General features: G+C 40.9%; 1 protein-coding gene and 1 pseudogene across 4 annotated transcripts in view; both read left to right on the top strand.

Moving 5' to 3' along the window:
- LOC101429008 (aquaporin-4) overlaps nt 1-26113 on the top strand; it is a 340557-nt gene that overhangs the window by 234534 nt on the left and 79910 nt on the right. For all 4 annotated transcript variants that reach the window (XR_009180952.2, XM_058277568.1, XM_058277569.2 and 1 more), the window contains one exon: nt 5950-5987. Coding sequence is in view for 3 of the 4 variants with exons in the window: in XM_058277568.1 (XP_058133551.1) it covers nt 5950-5987 (38 nt within the window). In the remaining variant the exon portion in view is untranslated. The remainder of the gene's footprint in view (nt 1-5949; nt 5988-26113) is intronic.
- On the top strand, nt 15767-18294 carry LOC101427700 (S-adenosylmethionine decarboxylase proenzyme 1-like; annotated as a pseudogene).

The following is a 26113-nucleotide window of genomic DNA, read 5'->3' as shown; positions in this document are numbered from 1 at the left end:
AGGTGTGGTGAGATGCCACGAATCCTTGACTCTGAACTTTTGCCAAAGAAACTTACCATCCAGCCTGTCTGGTCATCCGGAGACTCAGCTCAGGTTTGCATCTTGGGTTCCTACCAGTAGGCTGGGCTCTTGGGGTCAGACAGCCCTGGTGCTGCTCACCTTGCCACCTCCCAAGGCCCCCTAGTTACAAGGGAATTCAAAAGAAGCCCATATTGTCCCTCTAGCTGTGCCAAGAAAGCTTATTTTAGTAAATAGTAGTTTTAGTGAAACAAGATGGGAGAAATTTGGGTAAATTCGAACTAAAAGGACAATTATAGTGTTGCTCTTCAGGAAAAGTATAAATTGTGATCTTTTACATCATCTAAAATTAATTCTCCATCCTTCACTTCAATTCCCACAATTCTGAACACATACTGTGTTCCTAATACAGAACTGTGCCACTACAGATGTTGTATAAAATAGGGGAAAAGGGACCTTTGACATGATCACTGTTATTAAGATCTTTAAAAGTTCTTGGGAAAACAATTGGGAATTAAATACAAAAAGGGTTTTTACCGTACAACTAAGTATTCGGTATGGTCCAGGATTTATAAGCAGTCCATTGCAGGCTGTAATACGGTGCATCTAAGATTTTGTAGCCCGTGCACGTTTTCCCTTCATGAGAGAGCCAGAGCCAGAAGCAGCTGCCCTTGAAATGCTGGAGGCTAGTACATTCCTGTACCCCCTGAAGCTCTGCCAGCCATTCAGTAAATGAATTGAACACCAAGGATGTGGCCTCCCTGGACCAGGTCTAGGAGACAACAGTAAATAACAGAGGACAGAGCCTCTGACTTCAGGGAGCTTACATTATAGAATGGGGGACAAGCAAAGAGCAAGCAAACATACAAATAAACAATAATAATTGCAACTCCTGAGAAGTGCTATGAAAGAAACAAGTGATGGGTTGAGATTAAAAATCATGAGAGGAAATGGGGTGACCAAGGAAAAGCCCTTGAGATCTTAATATTTAACTGATACTTAAAAATGACTAAAGAGCCAGCCCTGCATGGTTGGAGAGATGACAGTATGTGCAAAGAACTAGAGGCCAAAGGGGACCACAAATGAAAATGAGGCCAAGTGGTTGGAAGGTAGAGAGGGAGGGGGATCAGACAGCAAGATGAGGTTGGAGAGGTGGACAAGAAATAGTTGCTGCAAAGTATGTGTAAGGTGGTTGGAGAGAGCAGGGAGACCACCATAAAGCTAGAGTTGCAATCGAGGGAAGGTGGTTGATGGGCCACAGCAAGGCAGTGGCTTGGACAGAATGGCACAGATTATAGATATATATTCTAGGGACACTATACTTAATACCCACAGACTTCTCTGACTCCCCATCTTTGGCCTGCTTGAGCTACTTCCTCGTCCCTATGCCTTTTCATAAGAAATGGAGGCAGAGATGTGCTCCTTTGTAGAGTAGGACCCAAGTTCACTAAATTACAAAATTGTCTTTTTCAGAGCACTGTATTGTTCCCCTTCCCCCAAAGTCTCAGGTTCCTTCCCAAAAGGTCCTTTGATGGGGAGGAAGAGGGAGTGCAATCCTCTAGAATTCCATAGTTTATAGCATATCAAATTACTCTGTGTATACAGAAAAAAGTAATAGGCAAGCTTGCACCCCCAGGAAGAGAAAGAAGAATTTCACAATCTCATCACCTTTTCCTTGCCCTGTCTCAAGACTTCACAAATTGTCCCTTCAAAAAAGTGTGGGCATTTCTACCATAAGAATTGCAAGAGTTCAAAAAGGATAATGCTAAGTGTAGGTTATAGTAGAGAAGTAGACATCATGGTAAAGAAGGATTTGAACCAGCAAGCTCTTGGAGGCAGGGAGGCCCCATGTCTGTGGTGTTCGCAGATGAATTCCCAGAGCATAGTACCCATACATAACACACAGTAGATGGTCATTTACTGAATGACAAATAAATGAAGCCACTTAGAACTTTCTCATCTCTATTCCTTATATCCATTTCATTATCATATTCTCTCAAACCTTTCTTCAACATGCTTCTCTGATTTTCCTCTTTATCTTCCTTCCATTTCTACCTCCCTGATCTAAGCCCCAACCTTCACTAAGTTTACCTACCCTGCCAAAGTTCCCTACATAGTCTCCAATTTCTCTCCTTACTTGATCCAACATATTCACCAAGTAAATCCTCCTTCATGTCCCACCTCTGCTGAAGAAACTAGAATTGCTCCCAAATTGTTTATTGCTTCAAACATAAAGGCAACTGACCTGTCTCCAGGTCATCCAAGCCTTCTTGGGCGATCGTATTTCCCTCTAAACCCTCTCCTCTATTCAGGCCAATCTTTTTCATGATAGTTTCCAAATTCTTTTTATTTTTGAAAGTTTGCTTCAAGTTTCGCCTGCGTATTATTCCAGTGCCCACATCCCAAGGACAGGTCCTATTTCTGAATCTACTTTTACATTCTTGTATTCACCATACCTATAAACATCTGCTCAAACATGTCTATTTCTAAAATATATTCTTATACTCTAGCAAGTAAAAGGCTAATAATAAATAATTAAGACTGTAGGCTTTGGTTGTTCATGACGTATTTCTCCATAAAGTTAGAAAGGAGTAAAACTGTGGTCAATAGGAGCATATACCACCACTCTTCCCCCATCCCACCCCCCTTCTGAAGTCTCAAGATCAGTTACCTTGGTTGCTCTCTTCTATGCTCCTGGGGTCATGCCATTCATACCTCCAAAACACTCATGATGTGTTGCAATTTATCTCTTTCCTTATCTCTCTCCCACTTGCCTATGACCTTCCTTCGGGCAGGCACTTTGCTGTATACATCTTTGCACACCCTGCATTTAGGAAGTATCTGACACATTTTTTTTGGAATGAACATACTACAAAATAGTGGACTCATACCTTCAGCTTTTTGGGGTTGGAGACATAGCTATACAGTAATGAATCTACTGCTTTGAGTGTCTAGAAGGTTGTCCAGAAGAGTTGGAATCTGAGAAATTATTTCACTTGTTGGGATCTACCATTCAAAATAGACTTTAATGGCCATGGTGGCTGCTGAGGGTAGGGAGCGGAAGGAAGAGATGTGATGTGGGGGCATTTTCAGGGGTTGGAGTTGTCCTGGGTGGTGCTGTAGGGACAGTTATCGGACATTGTATGTTCTCCCATGGCCCACTGGGTGGACTATGGAAGAGTGTGGGCTATGGTGTGGACCACTGACCAGGAGGTACAGTGGTGCTCAGAGATGTATTCACCAAGTGTAATGAATGTCTCATGATGATGGAGGAGGTTGTTGTTATGGGGGGAGGGATGGGGGAAGGGCGGTGGGGGATATATGGGGACCTCATATTTTTTAATGTAACATTAAAAAAATAAATAAAGACAAAAACAAAATAAACTTTAAGTGGCAGATTCTTCCCAATGTGTGCATGGCTTCAGGAGGTCTGTTAATTGCCTGAAAATGGTCACATTTTGCACTGTGTTGGAATTTTTCTGAGGAGTAACTCATAGCTGCTCTTAGATTTTCAAAGGCATGTCACCCAAAAGAGGTTATGAACCACTGCTTTAAACTGTTTAGGCAATGAAAGAACATCCCCTGGAGTTGTATTCAATTTCAAGTGATTACTCAAACTACTTACAATGAGGGATTAGTGAGTCTCCACCACAAAAAGAGTTTGGAGAACTTGAGGCAATTAGCCTGGAATTGTAAATCTTAGAGAATAGGTCTACTCAAGTGTTGGTGGGGGTGGTGTGGGGTTGTTTCTATAACATCCATTACTAAATTTCGAGAATAGACAACAGTGTTTTCCAAAACTACCTTCATTATAAGTCAAAATAACCATGTCCTCTACCTTGCTCAGAGGTTTATTCTCCTCCATTTTGTTTTTTTGGAAGATAAAATGAGATGAGAATGAGGTTAAAATTGAAGGATTCTGGGGTAGCGATTTCTGTGTTCCACTTAACCTGCTAATCCAACAATTTTATGGAGTATTTTAATTTTTCCCCTTTCTAGGCCTCTCATCTAATCAAACTCTGGAGGGACAAGGCCCAAATATAACATAGAAAAGACTAGTTTTATCCTGAAAATCACCTATTGCTATGTGTCAAGAGAAGCAGTGTTTACCTTAGAAGTTTGGGAGTCCACGTAAACTCAGAAATTTTTCTTAAGGCATAGTTCCCTAATCCGAAAAAAAGTAGAAATAATAGTCTCTATTCCACAGGGTTGTTCCGAAGATATAATGTATATGATGGTCCTCACATGGACCTACCTGGTATATAGGAAGAACTTTTCTCCCCTGCCCCTTGAGGAACAGCCAAATCGGAGCATTAGAAGCTGTCTGACTTGTCGTGTCAGCTTTCAAAACCTCCAAATATCTTCATTCTAACACGGGCACAAGCCACACTCAATGACTTCTTCTTAAAATGTGTTCTTTCTCCAGTCATAACTTTAGCATTATCATGATCCACTGGATTCTCTAGCAAAAATTCCTGAAGTTGTCCTTCTTCTCTGCTTTTATACTACCTGTGTCTAATCAATCCCAGAACCCACCTCAGAAATGCCACCTGCTCCACACATCACCTCCACTCCTGCTCTCACTGCCTTGGCTCACATCTCCATCACTGCTGTCTGGGCACTGTACGTGGTCATTGGTTTCTCTACCACCAATCCACTCATTCCCCTTTAATCCATCTTCTGGATTAAAGCTTTCTTTCTAATGAAAGGCTTTGGTCACCTCATCCCCCTCCTGGAAAGCCTTTGCTGTCTTCCCACTGCCAGCAAAGCCTTCCCCCATTCTGCCTCAAGTTCAACAACCTCCCAAGGCCACCTGCTACCCTTGAACCACTCAGAACTTCTCACAATTTACTCAAACATACTCTGCTCTCTCCTGCCTCTTAGACTTTACTTGTCCTGTCCCAACTGCCTGGACTGCCCCTCTCTCATTGTTTTCCTAAAAATTACATATTTATTTCCTTTTAATCCTCACAAATCTGGAGAAAAGCAGATACTTTAAATTCCTTGTTATAGGGGGCAAGCAGGCCAGAGCATTGAATAACGAGTCCCAAATCAAATACCTAGTAAATGGAAGATCAGTAATCAGATGCCAGGTGCCTTTTACTCCATTTTCTAGACTCCAATGGGCTGCTGCATTAGGTTACAATTATTTAATTACTTTGGCTCATTATTAGGTTACAATTATTTAATTGTATTTGTCAGGTTTCCCTTGGTCCAAAGGAAACAAAACTAAGATCTGAAGTGCCATTGCCACCCCTGTCATCCCCTCCAGCCTGCTCTTCCACAGCAACCAGAGTTGAGTGGTCCTTTAAAAATGCAAAGCTGACCATCTATTACAATACCCCATCTCCACCCCTACCTAAATCCCCTTAATGTCTGGCTTCCCACTGCTTTTAGGATGATTATAAATCTCCCAAAGATAGTCTACATCTCTGCCAGTACCTTAACACCAAAGTATAACAATCCATCATCATCTTCACCAGTAAGAAAAAGTTTTAAATAGTAGCACTTCTGTCATCTGCCACCTCAGGCTCCTTGCCTAGTCTTCAAGGTTCTGTGAGCTCAGTGTTAGTATTATGCTTGAAGAGGTTGCCACTGTTTGGAAACCTTTGACTAGCTTTATTCAAATTTCTCTTTGGTCCTTTTCATCTCATCATCATTTCTCTGCCAAAGTTTAATACATTCTGTATTGTCCATCCTGGATTTCACTCGATTTTCTGTTACCTTTGTCTAATGCTTGTTTAGGTTATGACTTTGTTTTTCATTCTGATCATTGGAGTGATTGTAAATGTCCATATTGTAATACAATTCCTTGCTCAGAAAGCCCATTGCTACACTCAGAGTTTTGAATGAGAACAGAACAGGATCAAGCACTGCATTTTATTCATTTTCTTTCTTTAATGTTAAATTTCTTTCTGCTTTCTCTTTCAGTGACTAGAGAAAAAATCCAGGAACACATCATCAACCAGGTATCTTCTTGCTTTTCATAAACTGTAACATAAAATTTTGCTTTAAATGTTAATAATTAGGCATTTTTAGATGCAAAAAAAGGGGGGTGGGCAATGCTAATTATTGACTATGAGCCATATACATGTAATTCATTTTGAGAAAAAAATAAATTTGTCATATGTGATTGATCGGACTTTATCTTGGTCTCCCCCAACCCCATTCCTTCCCTCCACCCCACCATTCCCAAGAATGGCAAATCTGGGAAATAGCTAAGAAGTAGAAGCCTGCCAGTTCTGACTTGTCCACATCTGTCTGACCATATCATGTCCTGCATAGATACTATCATGGCTGCAAATAAATACCTTCATCTACTTTTCCCTTAACTAAGGTGACTTTCTTCTCGTTGATTTTCCCAAGTTTTAATTCACCCAAACAGTGAGAACTGAACCCCTAGCAGCGGAAACATACAGCTTTGCATTCTGGTCTTTCAGATCTACTCACTACTAGCCAACTCCTTCCAATCTGTTTCACCGTTTTCTTACCCAACCTTTTTATGAATTTACTTTTTTATATTTCCAGGTGGATGGAGTGATTTACAACTGTTTGAGGTTCTCGAAACGTGCAGCCACACATACAAACCAAGGAAGGTCTTCACCAAAATCATGCCCTGCCCTACCCCCACCTAGTGTCTAGTAACCAGTCTAGCTGCATTTCCTCCAGATGCTGCCCCTGTCACTAGACCAGGGAATGCAGACACTGGCCTGTGGCAAAATATGCTCAGGTTTCACTCACAGAAACAAATCTCTGTGTCTTTTTTTTTTTTTTTTCTCTTCTGACATAAATTATAATTCACCCTTGCCAAGAAGAAGAGTGGTAAATCTACATTTATACCAATTAAGGGTACATTTTTCAAGGGTTTTTTTCCCTAATGCACTCGAAAATAAATACCAATTCTAGTCCCCACTGAAGTTCTAGCTTTATTTAATATGTGCCACATGCCCACTAACCCATCAAGCTTTAAAAGTAGTCACCCCCCTTGACTAACATACTATAAATTCAGTAGGAAAAATTGAATGCTTGCTTATCAGATGCCATTTTGCTTTGGAATGTAATTGTCAATGATCATTCTCAGTAGCAGCCATCTTAATACTTGAAAATGCCATCATTGTGTAACAGCAAATTCAGTTAGCCACTTCAAATTGTTTATTTGCCATTTGAGCTGTGTGTGTTTCTTTATCATTGTATTTTCAATTATTTGTACATACTCAAGTGACTTGGTAAAGTTGAGCAACAGTTAATCACAAAAGTTTATTGCTGCCACTTTTTATTTATTTAAGTCACATTGGGAATATTTTTCTTTATAAAAGGATCTACTTTCTTTATTAACAAGTTAAAGCAGTTGGTTAACAATTATATAACCCCCACGTCTTATTGGCAGATTTTCATTTCCTCTATGTTCTGTCTTTTTGTATTTAGCTAAGCCAACTGTACACAAAATATTTACTCATAATCTTAAACACTGATTTGGTGCCAAAATCATAATGGTTTCCAGTCCCAATAAGAGAGTAAAATTCCTTGGACTTTAATATAGAAAGGGAAGAACCCTAAGTGTATTAGTTATACAGCCATTCTCAAAACAAATAATGGTATTTTTCAATCAGTGTCTGCCAGCTGAGAGCTCTAATTCTGTAATGGAATTTCTATTTGTTTTTCTTCCAAATCAGGAGACACATGTCTCACTCTCAAGGTAAGAATGAACTGGCAATGCAATTCAAAGAGGCATCTTATACATCTAATTTATCCAAATTTTAACAAAGACTCAAGCAAATGAAATCACTCCTTTCTTTAAATCACTCTTGCCACCAAAAGAATTCGGCTCTTGAGAAACATTTTTGAAAACTCTATTTGGATAATCAACACAGTGTTCTTTCTAAGAAAGGAATGTAAAATGGAGCATATCGAACCTTAATCTTGCCCCTAAATCCTTCCATGAGGCACTGTAGATGTGTAATTAAACTGAATTTGAAAGGCAAGTCCTCTTCTTTTCCCCATCAGGGATGCTATGAGTTGCACGCCAATGTGCGAAATCAGGGCTGGAGTGGAAAGGAAGCTCCTGCCTGCTGGCCAATACCCAGCGGGTGTTTGTAGCCATCAGCTATTCTACCGCACCTGAGCTCTGGGAACAAACAACCATTTGAATCCTCTGGAGGGAACACTGAATTCTTCCCTGTGTAATTCACTAGGGAAATTAGTGTTCTTTTTTAAAGTAACTTGTTAATACAGCTTGTTTAGGAGAAAAGGACAAAAATGAGCAGTGAAATGCTTGGCAGCTTACGTCCTAGAATGAGATGAATGCATGACCCATTTTTTTTCAGCTGTCTCTTTGGCAGTTCAGCACTGCAACAATTCCCCATCTGAAAAATGTTCCTTGCAGAGACATCTCCTATCGATAGGTTCTGTGAATTTTTCCCTATGGTACATTAAAGATAATATCCTAAAATACTACCCAAAAAATACCTTCAAAACCAAATTAAAATATGGTCAGTAAGAGAATGGGAAAACTGAAAAATTGAATATTTAAAAAAAAAAAACACCTTTTGATTTAACTTTTGGAAACGGCCCTTTTTATTTGGTAGACGATTGGAACTTGGGGTGAATTAATGCCTTGTGTTTGTGCAGTGAAGTGGCCAAGAGGGACGCTGACAGCTGGGCTGGGTTTCTTGAGAGGAGGTGCACGGTGTAGAGCTCATATGCAGTTCAAGCAGGAGCCACCACGAGTCTTGCCTTCACTGATTGCCTCAGTTCAGTGAGATGCAATGCCCTCTACCCGCCCTTACATTCAGAATCCTCTCAACTCTCTCTCCCTCGGACCTCCAAGAACTTCTGATTTGGCCTCCTAGATTCCCTTCGGGTCCATCCCGTCCTCATAGGCCTTGGCACCTCCTTCAGGTCAGCCCTTCATCTGTCTTGCTTGAAGACTTCCCACTGCCGCCCTGCCTCAAGCCAACAGCCTTTTCATCCATCACCTCTTCTGCCCCCCATTTATTTCCTAAAGTATCAATCACATAGAATCCCTCCTCTGCTTAAAAACAAAAATGAAACACACCAACCTTGTCCATTTTTAGCAGTGATTAAAAGCCTTGCTATGTAATAGAATCATCCATGGGGCTTGATGACCCAGTTCTAAGACCCATACCCAACCCAAGAAACTCTGGGTCAGTAGGTCTAAAGTTGGGTTCAGACACAGCATAACCCTTAGACCTGACCAAGAGAGGCCCCTACCCAGAATTTACAAGGCCCCTAAAATCACAAACATTAAAATACAAAGACACTGAAATACACAGACATTTTCTTTTTTTATCCCCCAACCTTGAGAAAGTTGGGTTAAAAGTTAATAACCAGCTGAGCACAAAATATGACAGAAGGATGCAGACACTGAACCGGATTCTGTAGGCAAAATGGGGCTGGGGGATGAAATTCACAGCCTCTGCCCTGAAAATCAGAGGAGTGGGTGCTTTAGCTTCCAGGCAACCACTCCAGAGCCCCCACAGTGGGAGGATGTGTAGGCAGACCGCCTTCCCCAAGTGCCTGTGCTTCCCCCCTCCCTTCTGCTCAGGGGTCTAATTTTCAGGAGGTACTTAGAACTTCCTGGTATCCTCAGTCAGAAAAGTGAGGCCTGAGGGAGGAGACCCTGCCCCACCCCACCCCCAGGCACCTGGCGGGCTTGACTGAGTCCTTCCCATCCCCGCTGGGGGCAGCTCAGCCCCTGCCCAGGAGCCCCCTGTCTCTGCCCTGCCTGCCCCTGAATGTCCTTGCGGCAGGGCTGGCCTCAGGGGGGTGGGGCTCCTTTACCCTCCCGCTCCCAGCGTGGTCCCTTGGGACATCCTGTGGGCCTGGGATGGGAACAAGGGCCAGGTCTTAGCTGTAGTATGCTTTCAAACTTCCAATTATTTAGACAGATTCTCTGGGGCCCCATGCACACTCTTGCTCTAGGCCCCACAAATGCTGGGGATGCGCCTGTTCAGGTGGCCATGATTTTAAAAGGGCACCAGGTGATTCTAACAAAAAGTCAGGGTTGAAAGCCTCCCAGCTATAGGATAAAACCCTAACCTTCGAGTCTGAAATATAAGCCCTCTGATCTCATACTCCTTGGGAGAGAATGTTCCCAGTACCCAGACGTTTCACGGTCTGCTCCTTTGTGCACACTGTCTCCTGGGTGAGACTACTACTCCACCAACATGTTAACCCCTTCTCTGTACGTACAATATTCACCCATATCCAAGACCCAACTCAGGTACCATCTCTTCCATGATGGTTTCCTTCATCACACAGCTAAGAATACTCTTTCTCTCTTCCATGGGCCATATTATTTTATTTGCCCCTTTGCTAGACTCTTGCATATCCTACACTATATTCTAATTATTTGTGTCCCAATACAATAATGTATTATTAATGTTTTTACTACATAGTATCATCCTTAAAAAGGAAGACATCATTTTTGGTTCATTTCTATGTCCACTGTCAGGCTTTGAATATTATAAGCACTCATCTCAATTGCTGGTTGAGTGTAAATTGTTCAGGTGACTAAACTAATCTCCTAGAAGCCAGGTACTGACTACTCCTTATGCACAGGAGTGCTAAAACCTGTTGCATCCCTGATCTCCTAAGGGAGGAATCAGGTGGTATCCCTCGCCCTCCCAGGTAGGGAATGGAAACCAAAAGTGAAAGAAACAGGCCGAGACGACACAGGGTCTCTAAAGTCACACTGCAAGAGCTGGGATAGTCACATAATCATTCACCTACATTCCATGATTGCCTGCAGAATGTTAAACCATTTGCTTGAGTCAAGACTAGGTTACCCGACAGATATGTTTCTGAAAGTAAACATAGCAATGCCATTCACTGCTGCCTTCGCAGTATAGGGTGGACTCTGGATTTCTAAATTTAAAGCAAGACCGCATTACCTTGCCCTATTCTTATTTAAATGGTCATGCACTCAAGAAGGCAACTTTGACCTAATGATATTTTCCCTTTTCAAGTTCAGCACTAACAGAGCTAGCAAAGATTCCATCCTCTCATTTCTCTTTGGAATTGAAACTTGTGTTTTCCAAAAGCTATCCATTGAAGGAGTTCTTTTCTTTAAATGCTTGAAAGCAAGACTGGAATCAAAAAGTGAAAGGATCCAAAAGTGTTGGCACTAATGGTGGTTAGAAAGAAGGATTTATGAAAGTGGTCTTTGTTAAAGGTCAGGTGGTCTCTTACCTCGAAAATACTTACACATAAGTGAAGATACGGAATGTCTGAGGGCGGGGCTCAGCTCTTTTGTCAGAAGCCAAGAAAGTGAAATATGGTGGAAGTCTCTTTCCCTGTGGAAATGTGTATATATCAGCATGACAAAGGGTGTTTTTAATAAAAGGATGAACAGTAGGAAGAAAATAATGACTGAAATAAAGAAAATTGTCTTAGCAACATTGAAAGGCTACTGGCAACCACATATGCAGAGTTCTCACTGAAGTACTTCTGAATAATAGCTACCAAAAATTGTGCTTATCACTCAGTGCTCCATAGTTCATGTATTTGTCACAACAGCTCTACAATGGTAGATTTTGTAATCTCTGTTTTATACATTTGGAAACTCAAGCTTGAAAGGTTTAGTAATTTTCCAGGTCCTGCAAGGCTTGTACCAAATACATAATAATAATGGTTTTTAGCACTTAGTGAGTTTTCTGCGTGCAGGCACTATGCTACATTTTACATAAAAGTATCTCATTTAAACTTCACTATAACAGTCCTGTGAGGTAGATACAAATCAGAGGATTTGGGTTAGAGAAATTAAATAGCTTGTCCAAGATCATACATGTGAATCAGGTGCTCCTATGTAAGGAACAGTGATTTTCTACACTGCTTTAAAAATTCTTTCAAGGAAGCAGGTGTGACTCAAGCAATTGAGCTCCTACCTACCACATGGGAGGTCCTGGATTCGATTCCCAGTGCCTCCTAAAGAAGATCTGCAAGACAGCGAGCTGATGTGACAGGCTGGCACAGTGAGTTGACACAAGAAGATGGCACAACAAAGAGACACAAGGAGGAAAACACAATGAGAGACCCAACAAGAACAGGGAGTGGAGGTGGCTCAAGTGATTAAGCACCTCCCTTCCACATGAGAGGTCCCAGGTTCAGTTTCAGTACCTCAAAAAAGAAGACAAGCACATAATGAACAGACACAGCAAGCACAAACAATGGGGCAAGATAGGGAATAAATAAATTAAAAATAAATCTTTTTTAAAAAAATCCTTTCAGCTAAGACATACAGCTGGTGAGTGGCAGAGCTAGAATCTGATTCCAGGCATTTTTCATCCTGAAGGCCTTTCTCTTTACCATTATGCTATACCACTACTTCTTCTGGAAGCAGTTTTGTTTAATTAATGATCCAGCTAAGACTGCCTTCAGCACCCCAGTTTTGACACAAACACTCAAACAACTGGTCATGAGATCCTGGTATAAAGAAATGTATGATGCATTATGTCTTTTTTCAAAGTATTTTAACAATCAAAATGAGTATCTACTCGTGCTGGGATTTAAATTACTTTTTTAAATTAAATAAGTGAAAAATCAAGTGAATCTGGGCAATGAGAAAACTATTTATCAACTGAAAAGAGATTAAAAACTGGGGAAAAAAAATACACTGGGATAATCTGTTGTCCATTGGCAATTTTTCCCCGGCAAAGCCTAGACAAAAATTTTATAGATGTAAAATTAGAATTGAAGTAGAAACCTCTATTCTCACCCACTAAAAAAATGTATTCTTATTATTTTTGTATTTTCCAGAAAAGTATCTCATTTCTAAAAATTTTATGTAACGTCTTCACTATTGTTAATAATAGTATCATGGCATATATGCTGGTGTGGAAAAAAAATATGAAATACCAAAATTTTGTACTGAAAAAATGTAGCCTCTACTAAAAAGAATAAAATGATTTCTCTATCATTTAATGTAAGTGAATCACATCACCTAAGATGCTGTCACCCAATAGGCCAATGAATTGTATTCAGTGAATGCTTTTTCTAGTCAGCGTATTTCTCTTTTTCCCTCCTTTCTTTTGAGTTTTTCTAATCATAACCCTCCCTACTTGCTCGTATCTATACCTAAAGATGAGCTGGATAACTGAAAATTTTCAGCTAGGCAGCTTTTTACTAACAAAATGGTTAGCACATCATTTCAAAATTTTCTCTCAACATGTATCAACAAATCGAAGTAGCTACTTTCTACTAAGCAAAAGCCCAAATAATAGAGACCCTTTAGCACTTGGTAACTCCAGTAATACCTCCATATACAAAGTCTTCTACTCATTTCTTGTGTTAGAGCTATGGTCAGTAGGGGTCAATGAACCCATTTGTCACCATGTGTGAATATACATTCTAAAATATAGTATTTTCAATCTACTTTTAAAACTATTTAATCCATGTTATTCTTTCTTCTCATGATAAAGAACTGAACTTAGGACTCAGTGAAAACTTTAGCCCTTCTGGAATTGTTTTGATGGGGCACTTGAGTAAGAATTTCAAATAAAAGTTTCTTGATGACATCAAATAATTGCATGTTAAGAAGTAGTGATTATTAGTCCCAGGCAATTTCCATAGACCTTCCTAATATTGTGTGCAGATTTTTGTAAGTATCTGCATTTTACTGAGGAAATTCACCTTCATCAGAATCTGAGTAACAAATGCCCTAGAGAGTTTTCTACTACTCACTCAAGAGAGAAAAGTGGTAACAGTTATCCCCTTCATTATGTATGTATTGAAACCAATCTTATTTAACTTTATTTGGCAAAGTAGCATTTAGAGAACAGATTTGGGGGAAGGAGAAGAAATATAGACAAGTACTGAAAATTCAGGGTACTGGTAAGGATCTCAGTGAAAGCTATCCGGTCTTTATTATCCTTAATTAGAAAAAGTTATTATCCATAGAAGTGTTCTGTTACCTTCTGTGGTTGATCATCAAACAAGGATAGAATAAGCATGTTTCTTCAGTATTTCATCACTGGTTTGTGCCTTGCCAAAAAAAAAAAAAAATTCATTAAAAGGGAATATTTCCATCATACTATTCCTGGATAATTCAATTAAGCCAATGTTCTGTGGATATGGAATAATGTAATTTACTATGTTGAATGATTAGCCAATCAGATTGCTCTCATTTTCTAAGGCAATGGATTGACTAAAATGTGACTCTAAACAAAATAGATTTTATTAAGTATAATCTACTTTGTAAACAAATGAAATTAATTCTTTGCCTGACCTAAAGCTTTGAAAATGAAAGACCAAAATTGAACACATGCTTCTAATTTTGGTTCTGTTACTACGATGACACTTAATATAGAAGTTACGATTTAACTTCCCCTCAAGTATTCCATACTTGAAACTAAATGACTCTTAGAAATATGCTCATCAACAGATGGGAGCCACTTATGGCCTCATAAACTCCAAAGCAAGTGAAATTATCTCAGCAAAATAGAAAGAGATTACAATAAAGCCTCATCTGGTTATCTCAGAGATGACTGATGTATTGCATATTGGTACAATGATGCAATGAATATCGACAGATAATCACCCTTCTTCATATGAGAGAATCACTGAAGAGACAAATGCCAGAGACAAATGCTTTCAATCAATAAATAAATAAATTTGAGCCCCTGCTGTGTTTAGGGCTGTACTAAGAAAGTGCTACTGAGAATGTGGAAGAAAGTACAGGCACGGAGCCTTCTCTAGAAGAATTTTCTATATTGAAAGAGAAGATGAAGACAACTCATACATTGCATACAGTAACAAAGAACATGTTATTACATGCTTGCTTATTAAATACACAGCATAGGTATTGAGTTTTGAGAAGTCAACAACCAATGAAAACTAGAGCAGTCAGGAAGAAGTTCTTGAAGAATATATGAATTTAACAGGCTCTTGAAGGATAGACAAGCCTTTTATTTATTTTTATTATATTTATTTTATATATTCATTTATTTATTTATTCCCACCCCCTCATTGTTTTGCACTTGCTGTGCCTGGTTCGTCTTCCTTGTTTCTTTGGGAGGCACCAGGAACTGAACCCAGGACCTCTGATGTGGGAGGAAGGTGCCTAAACGCCTGAGCCACCTCCAATCCGTGCTTTTTAGATAAGCTATTTAAGGGAAGCAGATGTGGCTCAATGGATAGAGTGTCCGCCTACCACATAGGAGGTCCAAGGTTCAAACCCAGGACCTCCTGACCCATGTGATGAGCTGGCCCACACGCAGTGCTGATGCGTGCAAGGAGTGCTGTGCCATGCAGGGGTGTCTCCGCATATAGGGGAGCCCCACATGCAAGGAGTGTGCCCCGTAAGGAGAGCCGCCCAGCATGAAAAAAGTGCAGCCTGCCCAGGAGTGGCGCCGCACTCACAGAGAGCTGACGCAGCAAGATGATGAAACAAAAAGAGACACAGATTCCTGGTGCTGCTGACAAGAATACAAGTGGACACAGAACACACAGCGAATGGACACAGAGAGTAGACAACTGGAGGGGGAGCAGGGAAGGGGAGAAAAATAAATAAAATAAATCTTTAACAATAAATAAATAAAGAACAGTTGGATCACAGAAGGCCTTAAAAGCCAATTTAAGGGGAAGGAAATTTCAGATTTGAAATTCAGATTTGATTAATCAAGAAGGAGATGTGGCTCAAGGGAGTGAGCTTCCACCTACCACATGAGAGTTCCCAGGTTCAGTTCCTGGTGCCTCCTAGAGAAGATGAGTGAGACAGCAAGCTGACGCGATGGGCTGGTGCAATGAGCTGACACAACAAGATGTCGCAACAAGAGACACAAGGAGGGCAAAGATAATGAGAGTACAACAAAGCAGGGAACGGAGGAGGCTCAAGCAATTAGATGCCTCCCTCCCACACGTCCCTGGTTTGGTTCCCAGTGCCTCCTAAAAGGAAGACAAACACACAACAAACAGACTCAGCAAATGCAAACAACAACAATGAGGGGTGGGGAGAAATAAATAAAATGAATCTTATATATATATATTATATTATATATATAATATATATAGTGGTGGCACTGAAATTTTGGAGTTAGAAAATGATCTTAGAAAAATTAGTATGGAAGTCTTTTGGAAACTGTACTCCGTATTGTCCTTTTTGTTCCATCTCCACTAGTACAAGTTCCCAGTCTCTCTCTAGGCTTCTTTAATTTTTTCCTACTTTGACTCTTACCATCCTCTAATCCATTCCCAAAGGCAAACAGAGTGAGCTTTCTAAGTTATGAATCACATCATGGCATACCTTGTCTAAAAGTTCCTGGGGCCTATACTACGCCTCGAATAAGATCCCAAAGCCATTCCCAAGATCAGATGGTCCTGAGCTGTTTAGTCCTGCCTTCCTCTGTGATTGCATCTTGTGTGGCTGTGACCTTGCCACCCTCACGACAGCCACTCTGGCTACCTTCTGCCCTCCCGCTGTTGCATTTGCCGCTCCTGCCTGAAATGCCCAGGGTAACTTTTTGTGGCTCAGATGTCAGCTCTAGCATTCCCCCTCAGATAGGTCTTCCCAGACAGCTATCTAATGTAGTCTCCCCCACCCAGTCCCTACCACCTAAACTCTATCACATCACTCTGCCTTAGATTCTTCATCACACTTAGCACCCTCTAAACATTTTTTCAATCATTCGTTTGTTTATACTCTGTCTTCACCCACAAGAATGTAAGTACCATGAGAACAGGTGCCTTGTCAGTATCATTCTCCCTCCTAACCCCAATGCCAGGAAACAGGGCACAATTAATATTAGGTGCTCAATTAATATTTCTTGAATAAATGCATTGTTTAATTCCATAAGGTGGCTAAGGCAATAGTTTGGGCATGAAAAGTGTCGAGAGGAAAAACTGGTGGTGGGAACAAACAGTTTGTGAGAAAATCAATAGAGTTTGGTGTTTGAATACAAGAAATGAAGGAAGAAGCTAAGACAAGGATTAAAAGGGGGTTCCAGCTTGCACAGCATGGCCAGCAACGTTAGCCAGCATTCCCTCTACTCTCTGTAATGAGGGAAACAGAGGACAAGAGACTGGACTGTATCTGCCTCTCATTTCCAACAGACTCACATTCAACTTTCACTCACAAGAAAAGCCAGGAAAATTGTATTAATTTTTTTAATGTTAATATAAAACTATAGCAAAAAAAAAAAAAAAAAAAGAAGCCTGAACTTTGGTAATACAGCTGGAATAATCCACAGCAGCAGCAGCAGTGGTAGGAGAAGAGATTTCATTTAGTTTCTGTGGTTATTGGTTGTTCCTTTGTCTCGAGGTAATGGAAGCAGCCCATTTTTTTTTTTTTTGAAGTGACTAAAAAGTTGCTGGATGTTTGGTTCTTCAGGCAGCAGCCCAACGCAAACCAAGGACCTTGGGATCTTTGTACCCATCCAAGAGCTGAGTGGGACATACTTTTGAAGGGTGTGCAATGTCAATCATAAGTGGGAGAACTGTTGGCAAGCAGGAAGCCTGTGTGCTCAGTGAGCATGTTTGTCTCCAAGAGAGGTTTCATTCTGACATGTGGTACCACTGTTTTGCTGAAAGCACTGATTCCCCCTGTTGACGCTTGTGAGGGATTATAGTGGGTTTGACTTAATTCAAAGCTTCTTTTATTCTTGTAAGACTTTCATTAAGCCTTTTCCACAAGACTACCCACACTAGAACCTCCAGAAGAAACAGAGTTTCTTAACGCAGTTTTCCCACATGGAGCAGCATATTGCATGGGATGTATGAGCTCTGACTGTTGGTACTCGTATACTCCGGATTTCCCAGAAAATTGTATAATCAGCTAGCCAGAACAACCCTGCAAATTCTGATGAGTGAACTTGACCCAGAAGTTATGGACACATTGTATATGAAAGCTGACGTTACTGCAAAGGATGATCACTCATGAGAGTGGAATTTGTGACCCGAGACCAGGTTCTGTCATTGATGCCACCTTTCAATCCTTGTGGGTACTTGATGAATGGGATGAAATCAAATGGAACGTGTTGGGCTATTCATATTACTCTAGAACCAGAATTTTCCTACGTTAGCTTTTAATCCAAAGAAATTCAGACCTCCTATGATGACCTGATTGGGAAAGTTGTGGAAGTCTTCAAGCCAGGAAAATTCATGACCACCTTGTTTGTAAAGAGTTCTAAATGTCACACCGTGCTTTCTTTGCCCCGAGAAGATTAAAGGTTTTAATCATCTCGATTGCCAGGGTGCTTGTTCAATGACCACAACTTTGTTTTTACCAGTTTTGCTGAGAAGCAGCAACAACAGCAGAGCTGATTAAGAAATATGAAGGAAAAACACAAAAAGAGAGCACACATACAAGAACGTGGTGGCTGCTTTCTGAATATTGAGACTGCGGGCCATGCTTTCCATAACCACCACCTTGTAGTTGCCAAAAGCCCTAGATGTAATCACTGTGAGTTGTATACTTTATTATAACAAGGAGTTAGATAGCGTGCATGAATGCTCACTTCTGGGTTTAGGTATTCCATGTGCACTCTTGCAGTGAAATTGAAGTGCACGTAGGAAAAAAAAAAAACTTGTACTGCATGAAACGTGACAAAACTTGTGAAAACAACTCAATGTGGCTTATGCAAAGTATAATATTTCTCCAGGTATCATCCAAAATTCCCCACAGACAAGACTTTCATAAACCTCTTTAGGTATTGTCCTCAGCCTAACCATCCGGGACTGTTCTATTAAGTAGCTGCCAAAATTTTACATTCAGTTTCATCCCATTGCTAGAATGGATTCTATATTAATGTAACTGAAACAGGTTTCTACGTCATACAGATGTTTTGCCAATAGCACTTAAACTTTTTCTTCCATGAATGAAGTCCTCTTAAGAAAATAATTAGGTATTAATTTTGTAAATTATTATTTTAATATTATTGTTCCTCCATTTGTGGTCCTCATTGTGACGTTCCTTACCCTATTCCCCAAATAAAGCAATACACAGTTACACTGAGGATTTGTACTAATCTTATACCCCAGAGATGGAAGGGGGGTGGATCCTGGTCTCAGTTTTATTTTAAGGTCAAATCACTGTGTCCTCATATTCATTGATTGGGACGCCTTTGGAAGATGGTGAAAAAATACAATTTAGAGTAATGTAGATTGAGATTAGGGTTATACTGGCAGAACTGTTTGGAAATCTTATGACATGCTGTGCTTCTTGGAAAATGAGATTAGCTTCTCATGAGCACCATGCCTTCACAAACTTGCTAAGTAGTCATATAATTGAGGTTTTATCACAAAATTTATTAGCAGGGAGATTTAACTTAAAAGTTGTATTGGATTCAGTAAGTCAAGTCAGCTTCGATCATTCACTTTTGCTTTACAACCATTTCCACTAATTTCCATTACTAGTATACTGAAAACTTTGGTTCAAAGCAGAATCAACATCTTTTCGATCTTGTGACATATATTTCTGTGACTTTGTGATGCGTGTGATAAGGTTCTGACTTCATCTGTTGCTCTCATTGTGGTGTCCCTTTCACCGTGATTTGATAGGATTAGTGCACAACTGCTCAGAATGCTGCCCAGGTTATTCAGACATTCGCAGTGAAGCAGAATGCTATTCATAAACGTAACAGAAAAGCCCAAGATAGATCCTTACTGGGATATAGGCTGTCAAGAATTGGTATCTTTTTGGTTATATTTGCAAATATTATAGGATTTAAGCTGCTGAAAACAGGGAAGTCAAATTTTGTTTTTCTTCTTGACCTCAATATTTTTTTCCTTCTTTCTGAATTGGGGCAGTGATGTTTTGTTCCTTCCATATGTGCAAATGAAACCCCCCTTTTAAGTGTTTCTAAACATAAAACCTGCTTAGTTTGAAACCAAGTGGCTGGGACACTATTTTGACTGATTTGAAGCACAGTTAAAAGCTTCACTGAAGAAGCATTCAATCAAGGTGTAATCAGTATGATTCTGTAAGTAGCGTAGCACCTAATGGTCCAGTGCTCTCTCTTTTTTTTTTATTTTGAGGACCAATACTCAACGTGGATTTTGTTCTTAAACAGTATCCCAGTAGATTTTATATTTGTTAGCTTGAGCACTGATTTTCTAAAAATTAGATTTAAGAATTCTATCTAATGTTGATAAAGTACACAAATTTATATGGGAAAAAAGTCTAGGAAATGAAAACTAGAATGGATAGTAATCTAAATTTGTATGATAGAGGAAGGGAGTAATAGAAGAGAGAGGGTAATTTCTCCTTTCATGGTGTTTGATTTAAATAAATTAAAATATATTTCCATACTACAATTTATGCTTCAATAAAAGTTTGCTTAAAAAAGAAAAAAAAGAAGAGGTTTCCAAAGGTTTTTGCAGAACACTGTGATCAAAAGCCACTTTTAATGGGTGTACACTATTACATGTTAGCCATTATTTACTTATTCCATTTAATTTTTCACAACCTCATTAGGTAGGCCTCATCACCTCCATTTACAGTTGAGAGATGGGTTCAAGTGCCCTGAGTTGCTCAGCTAGGCATCTGACTCCAGTGAATGAGGCAAAGTCAAGATTTGGTAGAAGAACATTGATTTGAAGTCAATTGACAATGGCAAGTAAAATATGAACAGGGATAAAAGCTTACTAAGTCTCTTCTCCATAGTATCTCCCTCCTATTTCTCAGTTTATTGGACTGACTGTTAGGGAATCTTTTCTAAATTAGTCTGTGCACCTCTAGATCTACATGGTTGAAAGTGTGCAGGGCTGGGGGCTGGAAAATACCTTGAAGTGGATGCTAAACAAAAACACAACTGGTGTGAAAGTAGGATAACATGGGGCAGAATGATACCAGTTATCTTGGAGATGACCGCCTGAGCGTCATATAACTCCAGAGAAGCTATACCAAAATGCAGTACATGAAAATTTTTGCTTCCATCTTTCTCGCCATCCATCTCATAAGGTACTACCTAAAATACTTCTCTAAAAATTAGTTCTAAACTAGTAGAAAATGCAATACTACGATGAGTCTACTGTAGAGTTAGAGGATGCTACCATGGAACACCCAGGTCACCTGCTTACATGGGCCCCTTAGTCATGGCAGGAAGTGGATTGTTTTCCTCAATGTATCAGTCACCATGGAGATGACACGATAGAGCTAGTGTCTCAGTGATCTAAAGTCACTGGGTGCAGATTCTCAGTCGTTGGGAGTTTATCAGGGATTGAAAGATACTTTCAACCTTTCTCATTTCATCACCAGGCACATGGTGCATGAGCCCCACAGTTTATTGTATTTTTCTAATAGTTGCAGCTGCTGAGATACCAAAATTAAGTTTTCTTGAACAGGTCAAATCACTCCACAACCAAGTCTGGTTATATGTGTTTCTAATGGGAATGTAAAAGCAGAAAAGGACATAAAAATGCCATCAAGGTTTAGAGCTTTGTTCCAAGGCTGGCATAAAGGCTGAGCAGATGATCACAATCTGCGTGTGGTTTATGCTACATAACGAGAGTCCAAAGTCCAATCAGGGCCAGTTTATACCATAGTTTTCTAGGAGCAAGTATCCAGCACTTCCTTGACCATGCTAATTGGGGAGAGTTCAGTAGAGCATCAGTTCTTAGTGCCCAACATACACAGTTCAAATCAGAGAGGAAAAATAAACACGGATTGGGTGTTGTCCACTCTCTACTCTAACCAGAGGTAATGTAGGCACACCTGGCCACCTCAGAGTGGCTCAGGAGAAAGCATGGTATTCCATTGGATCTAACAGTATGGAAATACTCTTCTACTGACAGATGGTACTGACACTGAAAGCCCTGAGGTGAGGGAGGGAATGTGTGCTATACAGTGAGAGGCACAAGGTTAAATACCTGCTCCAGCAAATCTGAATAGAAATAAGATAATCACCACCTCTCAGAGTTGGTGTGAGCCTTAAATTCAATTATGTTGTGGAGCACTTGGCCTGTTGAAGTGCTCAGTAGGTATTCATTCAAAACCTGCTCTCATCACTCATCCTCCTACAGCCTTGGTCTGGGTGCTTTCTTTCATGTAAAGGAGAGAGAACCCTAGCAGGGGTCATGACAGACAAACAGACCTCTCTGCCAATTGATACAATACATACCTCATGGTTCCGGAGATGTCAACTCTGAAACTATGAGTCTCAATATATGGGTCATGAGCAATAGACGAGATAAGAGGGTCTTCCTACTGTTCTGAAAACTGATCCAGAAGTCTTTTCTTTGGTTCTCACAGGTGAACGGTGCTCAATTCCATACACATCCATAGACTAGTTACTAGTGGCCTGCAGTCATTCATGAGTGACCTTAGGAAATCCCCCTACCCGAGACGCCCTTCCCCATCTGTGTGGGGAATAGAGGGAATTAATAAACTGTGGTGCTATTATTTCTGAACAAGGTAAATCAAGATGCATTTGCTCCTTCCAAGGAGGGGACTACAGAATGGTAGTGAGGGAAGAGGAGTAATGATACAGTGTCTGAAGGACATTTACAGAATTTACTTGATTGATTCTTTTTATCTGTGCCTCCATAAATAGATTAAGGAGAATCCTGGCCATCTGTTTCTCAGGATAATTGAGAATTTGTGATTGAATGCCAACACCAACCCTCACATCTGCCTTAAAAAAATTAAAAGGTTTGAGGGCTCCCATGCCCCCTCCCCTCAGTCTCTTAGCCAGGCTTGGCTGCAGGAGGCAGGCACCCCTCTGGCACTCCATGTCCAGTAGGAGCTCATCCTATCCTGGCTCCCAGGTCTGAGGTTGTCCAGACACTGAAGACTCTCACCTAAGGGATCTGGATTAATGCAACTCATACCTGGACTTGCAAACGCAAAGGGAACACAAGGACAGATTATGACCATGGATTCCTCTTAGCAGTCCTTTCATTGAGATCTAGAATCAAATACAATCATCTGCAAGGAAGACAATCCACTTGGAATCACCCCCAAATTTTCTAAATGTAGCACAAATAAAATAGTATTCTTTAAATTGATCTTAATGCATAATAGATAAGACCTTGCAATTATCCTGGAGAACAGTCATCTTGCCTCAGTCCATTTGATCATCCCTTTGTTTCATTAGCTCTATTTACTCTGATCCTCTCATAAGGCAACCTACCATAACCCCCTATGCCAATTTGTCCTTCTGCTTTGCTGCCAGTTTATCATACCTTCTTACTTTGCAGTCTTTATTAGACTGGAATCCTGAAAATAAACCCTTCTCAGCATAGCCTCAGGATGCCAATGGGGTGTGCCAAAGGCCACATTTTCTTCCTAGCTCAGCAGCCAGGTAGTTCAGCACCTAAGTGCTAGTTTCTTATTCTAAGCAGAGGAGGTTGAGCCAAGCTTTGGGGAGGCTGTCTTGAGTAAAGCTGAGCTGTCAGATATGCAGACATAAGCCAGTGGGGTGGCGGGTGTCACTTAAAGATGCTGACACAGGCAAATCTGATCTGGAGCTGGCAGATGCTTCATCAGATGAGACAAATGGAATATATTCCTGCCAGTGTCACGGCTGCTCACACAGTTGGCATTGCTGTTCCAGGCTCAAGTAGCTTTGGACTAGTAGGCAATGATGGGGGAAGAAAGAGGCCCCTGGCATATGCAGTTTCATGGGATTGGGCTCTCACCCCATGCTAAAATCCTCAACTCTACCCAATATCTTGACTCAGTTATTCTCTTGGGCTCTGCTTCTCTTTGTGACTGCTCTCTTTTCCCTTCTTACCAATAATTGGCTAAGCTTCTCCATATTTTCCAGTCTAGAACCCAGAGGGAGAAGGCCTACCTGATTTAGTTTGTTACTGTCCATCCCTTGGGTAGTACAGGGGAGGTGGCTCAAAGCCAACTCTTGGGCTGCCAGTTGGCTTGTGGATAAGGTGCACTGTCCGAATTGAATCGGTGTCTACCCCATAACTGCTTCCGTGAACACGGTCTGCTGCCATGACCATTTCGGTCTGAAGTTGGAATGGCAGGCATTATAGATTACACATAGAGTATAATCAGAGGAGAAATCAGAAAAGAAAAACATGGGGGAAGCGGACTTGGCCCAGTGGTTAGGGCATCCGTCTACCACATGGGGGGTCCGCGGTTCAAACCCCGGGCCTCCTTGACCCGTGTGGAGCTGGCCCCTGTGCAGTGCTGATGCGTGCAAGGAGTGCCGTGCCATGTAGGGGTGTCCCCACATAGGGGAGCCCCACGTGCAAGGAATGCGCCCCATAAGGAGAGCCGCCCAGCGCAAAAGAAAGTGCAGCCTGTCCAAGAATGGCACTGCACACACAGAGAGCTGACACAACAAGATGATGCAACAAAAAGAAACACAGATTCCCGTGGTGCTGACAACAACAGAAGCGGACAAAGAAAAAGATGCAGCAAATAGACACAGAGAACAGACAACCAGGGCGGGGGGAGGGAAGGAGAGAGAAATAAATCTTTAAAAAAAGAAAAGAAAAGAAAAACATGGGACAAGGCAGAATTAGCATTTTGGAGAAACCTAGTATATATCAGACATTGTACTAGGCTCTTTAAAACTGCATTTATCTCATACTTTCTCAAAAGGACTCATTTTCTCTGCCATTAGAGCATCAGATTCCGAGAGCTGAGATTTTAACATGGACCTCAACAAAAGGCCTTGTCAAAAGTTGATGCAGGGTCTTAAGTTTGCCTGCTCTGGGCAAGAGAATTCTTACAAATCGATGTAGTCTAATTCAGCTCAATAGGACTAGAGTTCCATCTCTTTATAAGGTGTTCCCTTGTCCCTTATTTTATGTATATTTACACAGCACACACCCCAGACACTTCCAAAGGGAGAGTGACTGTGAATCCATAGTGTTACTTGACTCTCCGTAAACGGGTGTGCCCTTCCCATATCCCCCTCATCTTCACATTTCCTTGCATGTTAGTCAGACCTCCAGCTGTTTGCCAGGATTTGCCCTCTCTGAGGCAGTCTGCCACACACCTGTGGGGAGGGCTGAAATTGCCAGAACCCTTCCCAGAAGCCTTCAACCCATGTCTGATGAGATTTGGTGGGATAACTCTGGGCCGCATGTTCTACATTGGCTCCGCGGGTTCCCCAGTGGAATTTAGCTTCAGATACCATGGTAGTTAAGTTGCTTGATAATTGGCCCTTTATTCTCTGCCTTCACTTTCCTGTCTCGCTCCCCCACTCTCCTTCTTGTGCTTCCTGGAATCAATTCCAAACTTTCTAGAGAAACAAATGATGACAATGTCCAAAAAAAAAAAAAAAAAAATTCCCACTCTAAGAGAACAAGCTAGTTGATTTGACTCAAAATTCTATGCTCTTTGTATTTCACTTCCTTATCCAGCCACCATGCTCCTGGCCCTACAACAGCTTTCTTCTCACCTGTCTTTCCATTCTCCATCCCACAGGGCACCCCGATTCCTTCCTCCACTGCTGACCCATGCCAGAATCACTTTATGGATTCATTTTGCGTGCCTCGGAAAAGCCCTCGCTTGCCTGGTCCATACCCCTAACACCACACACACACACACACACACACACACACACACTAACTTTACACAGGTATTCCAACTCAGAGCAGCTGGTTCCTTCTTCCCCACCAGACTCCTGAAAAGAACGTCAAGAACTCTGCCTAGCTGCTGCACTCTCTGGAAGAAGGCACTGGAGTCAGAGTGCCTGTCTCCATTTCTCCTCTAGAACCCTCTCAGGTATCTACACTATTGCTAGTGCTCATCTTCAGTGCAAGGGGAGGCGAGGCTGGCTGACAAGTACTAGTTTTAGACTAGTTACTAAACAACAACCTGATGATAACAGGAAAGGAGCCACATGCCCAATCTATCAGATATCTAAAATTCTGATGAAATATTAACATATTAATAGTTGAACAATCCCTTTATTCCATTTATTTCATGCCAAATAAAATTGACTGTATTTTGTCATTCCCATTTATGTTTGACATGATGCAGATACAAACCAAGAGATAAAACAAGGACCAAACATTTTGAATGCATTTCACTTTACCTACTTGCAACTCCTCATCGAAGTTTTCTGCTTCTTTAAAGAGCAAGGTATTCTTCCAAATAAAGCTTCCTGGGTTAGAAGTTAGAGAAATGAACTCATTCCTGACTTCATTGACTTTACAGTGTGATCTTGGG

The sequence above is a fragment of the Dasypus novemcinctus genome, chromosome 16 (genome assembly GCF_030445035.2).
Source record: "Dasypus novemcinctus isolate mDasNov1 chromosome 16, mDasNov1.1.hap2, whole genome shotgun sequence".
Lineage (NCBI taxonomy): Eukaryota > Metazoa > Chordata > Mammalia > Cingulata > Dasypodidae > Dasypus > Dasypus novemcinctus.
The sequence above is the reverse complement of the archived record's forward strand: the minus strand, read 5'-3'. Positions and strand labels throughout refer to the sequence as shown.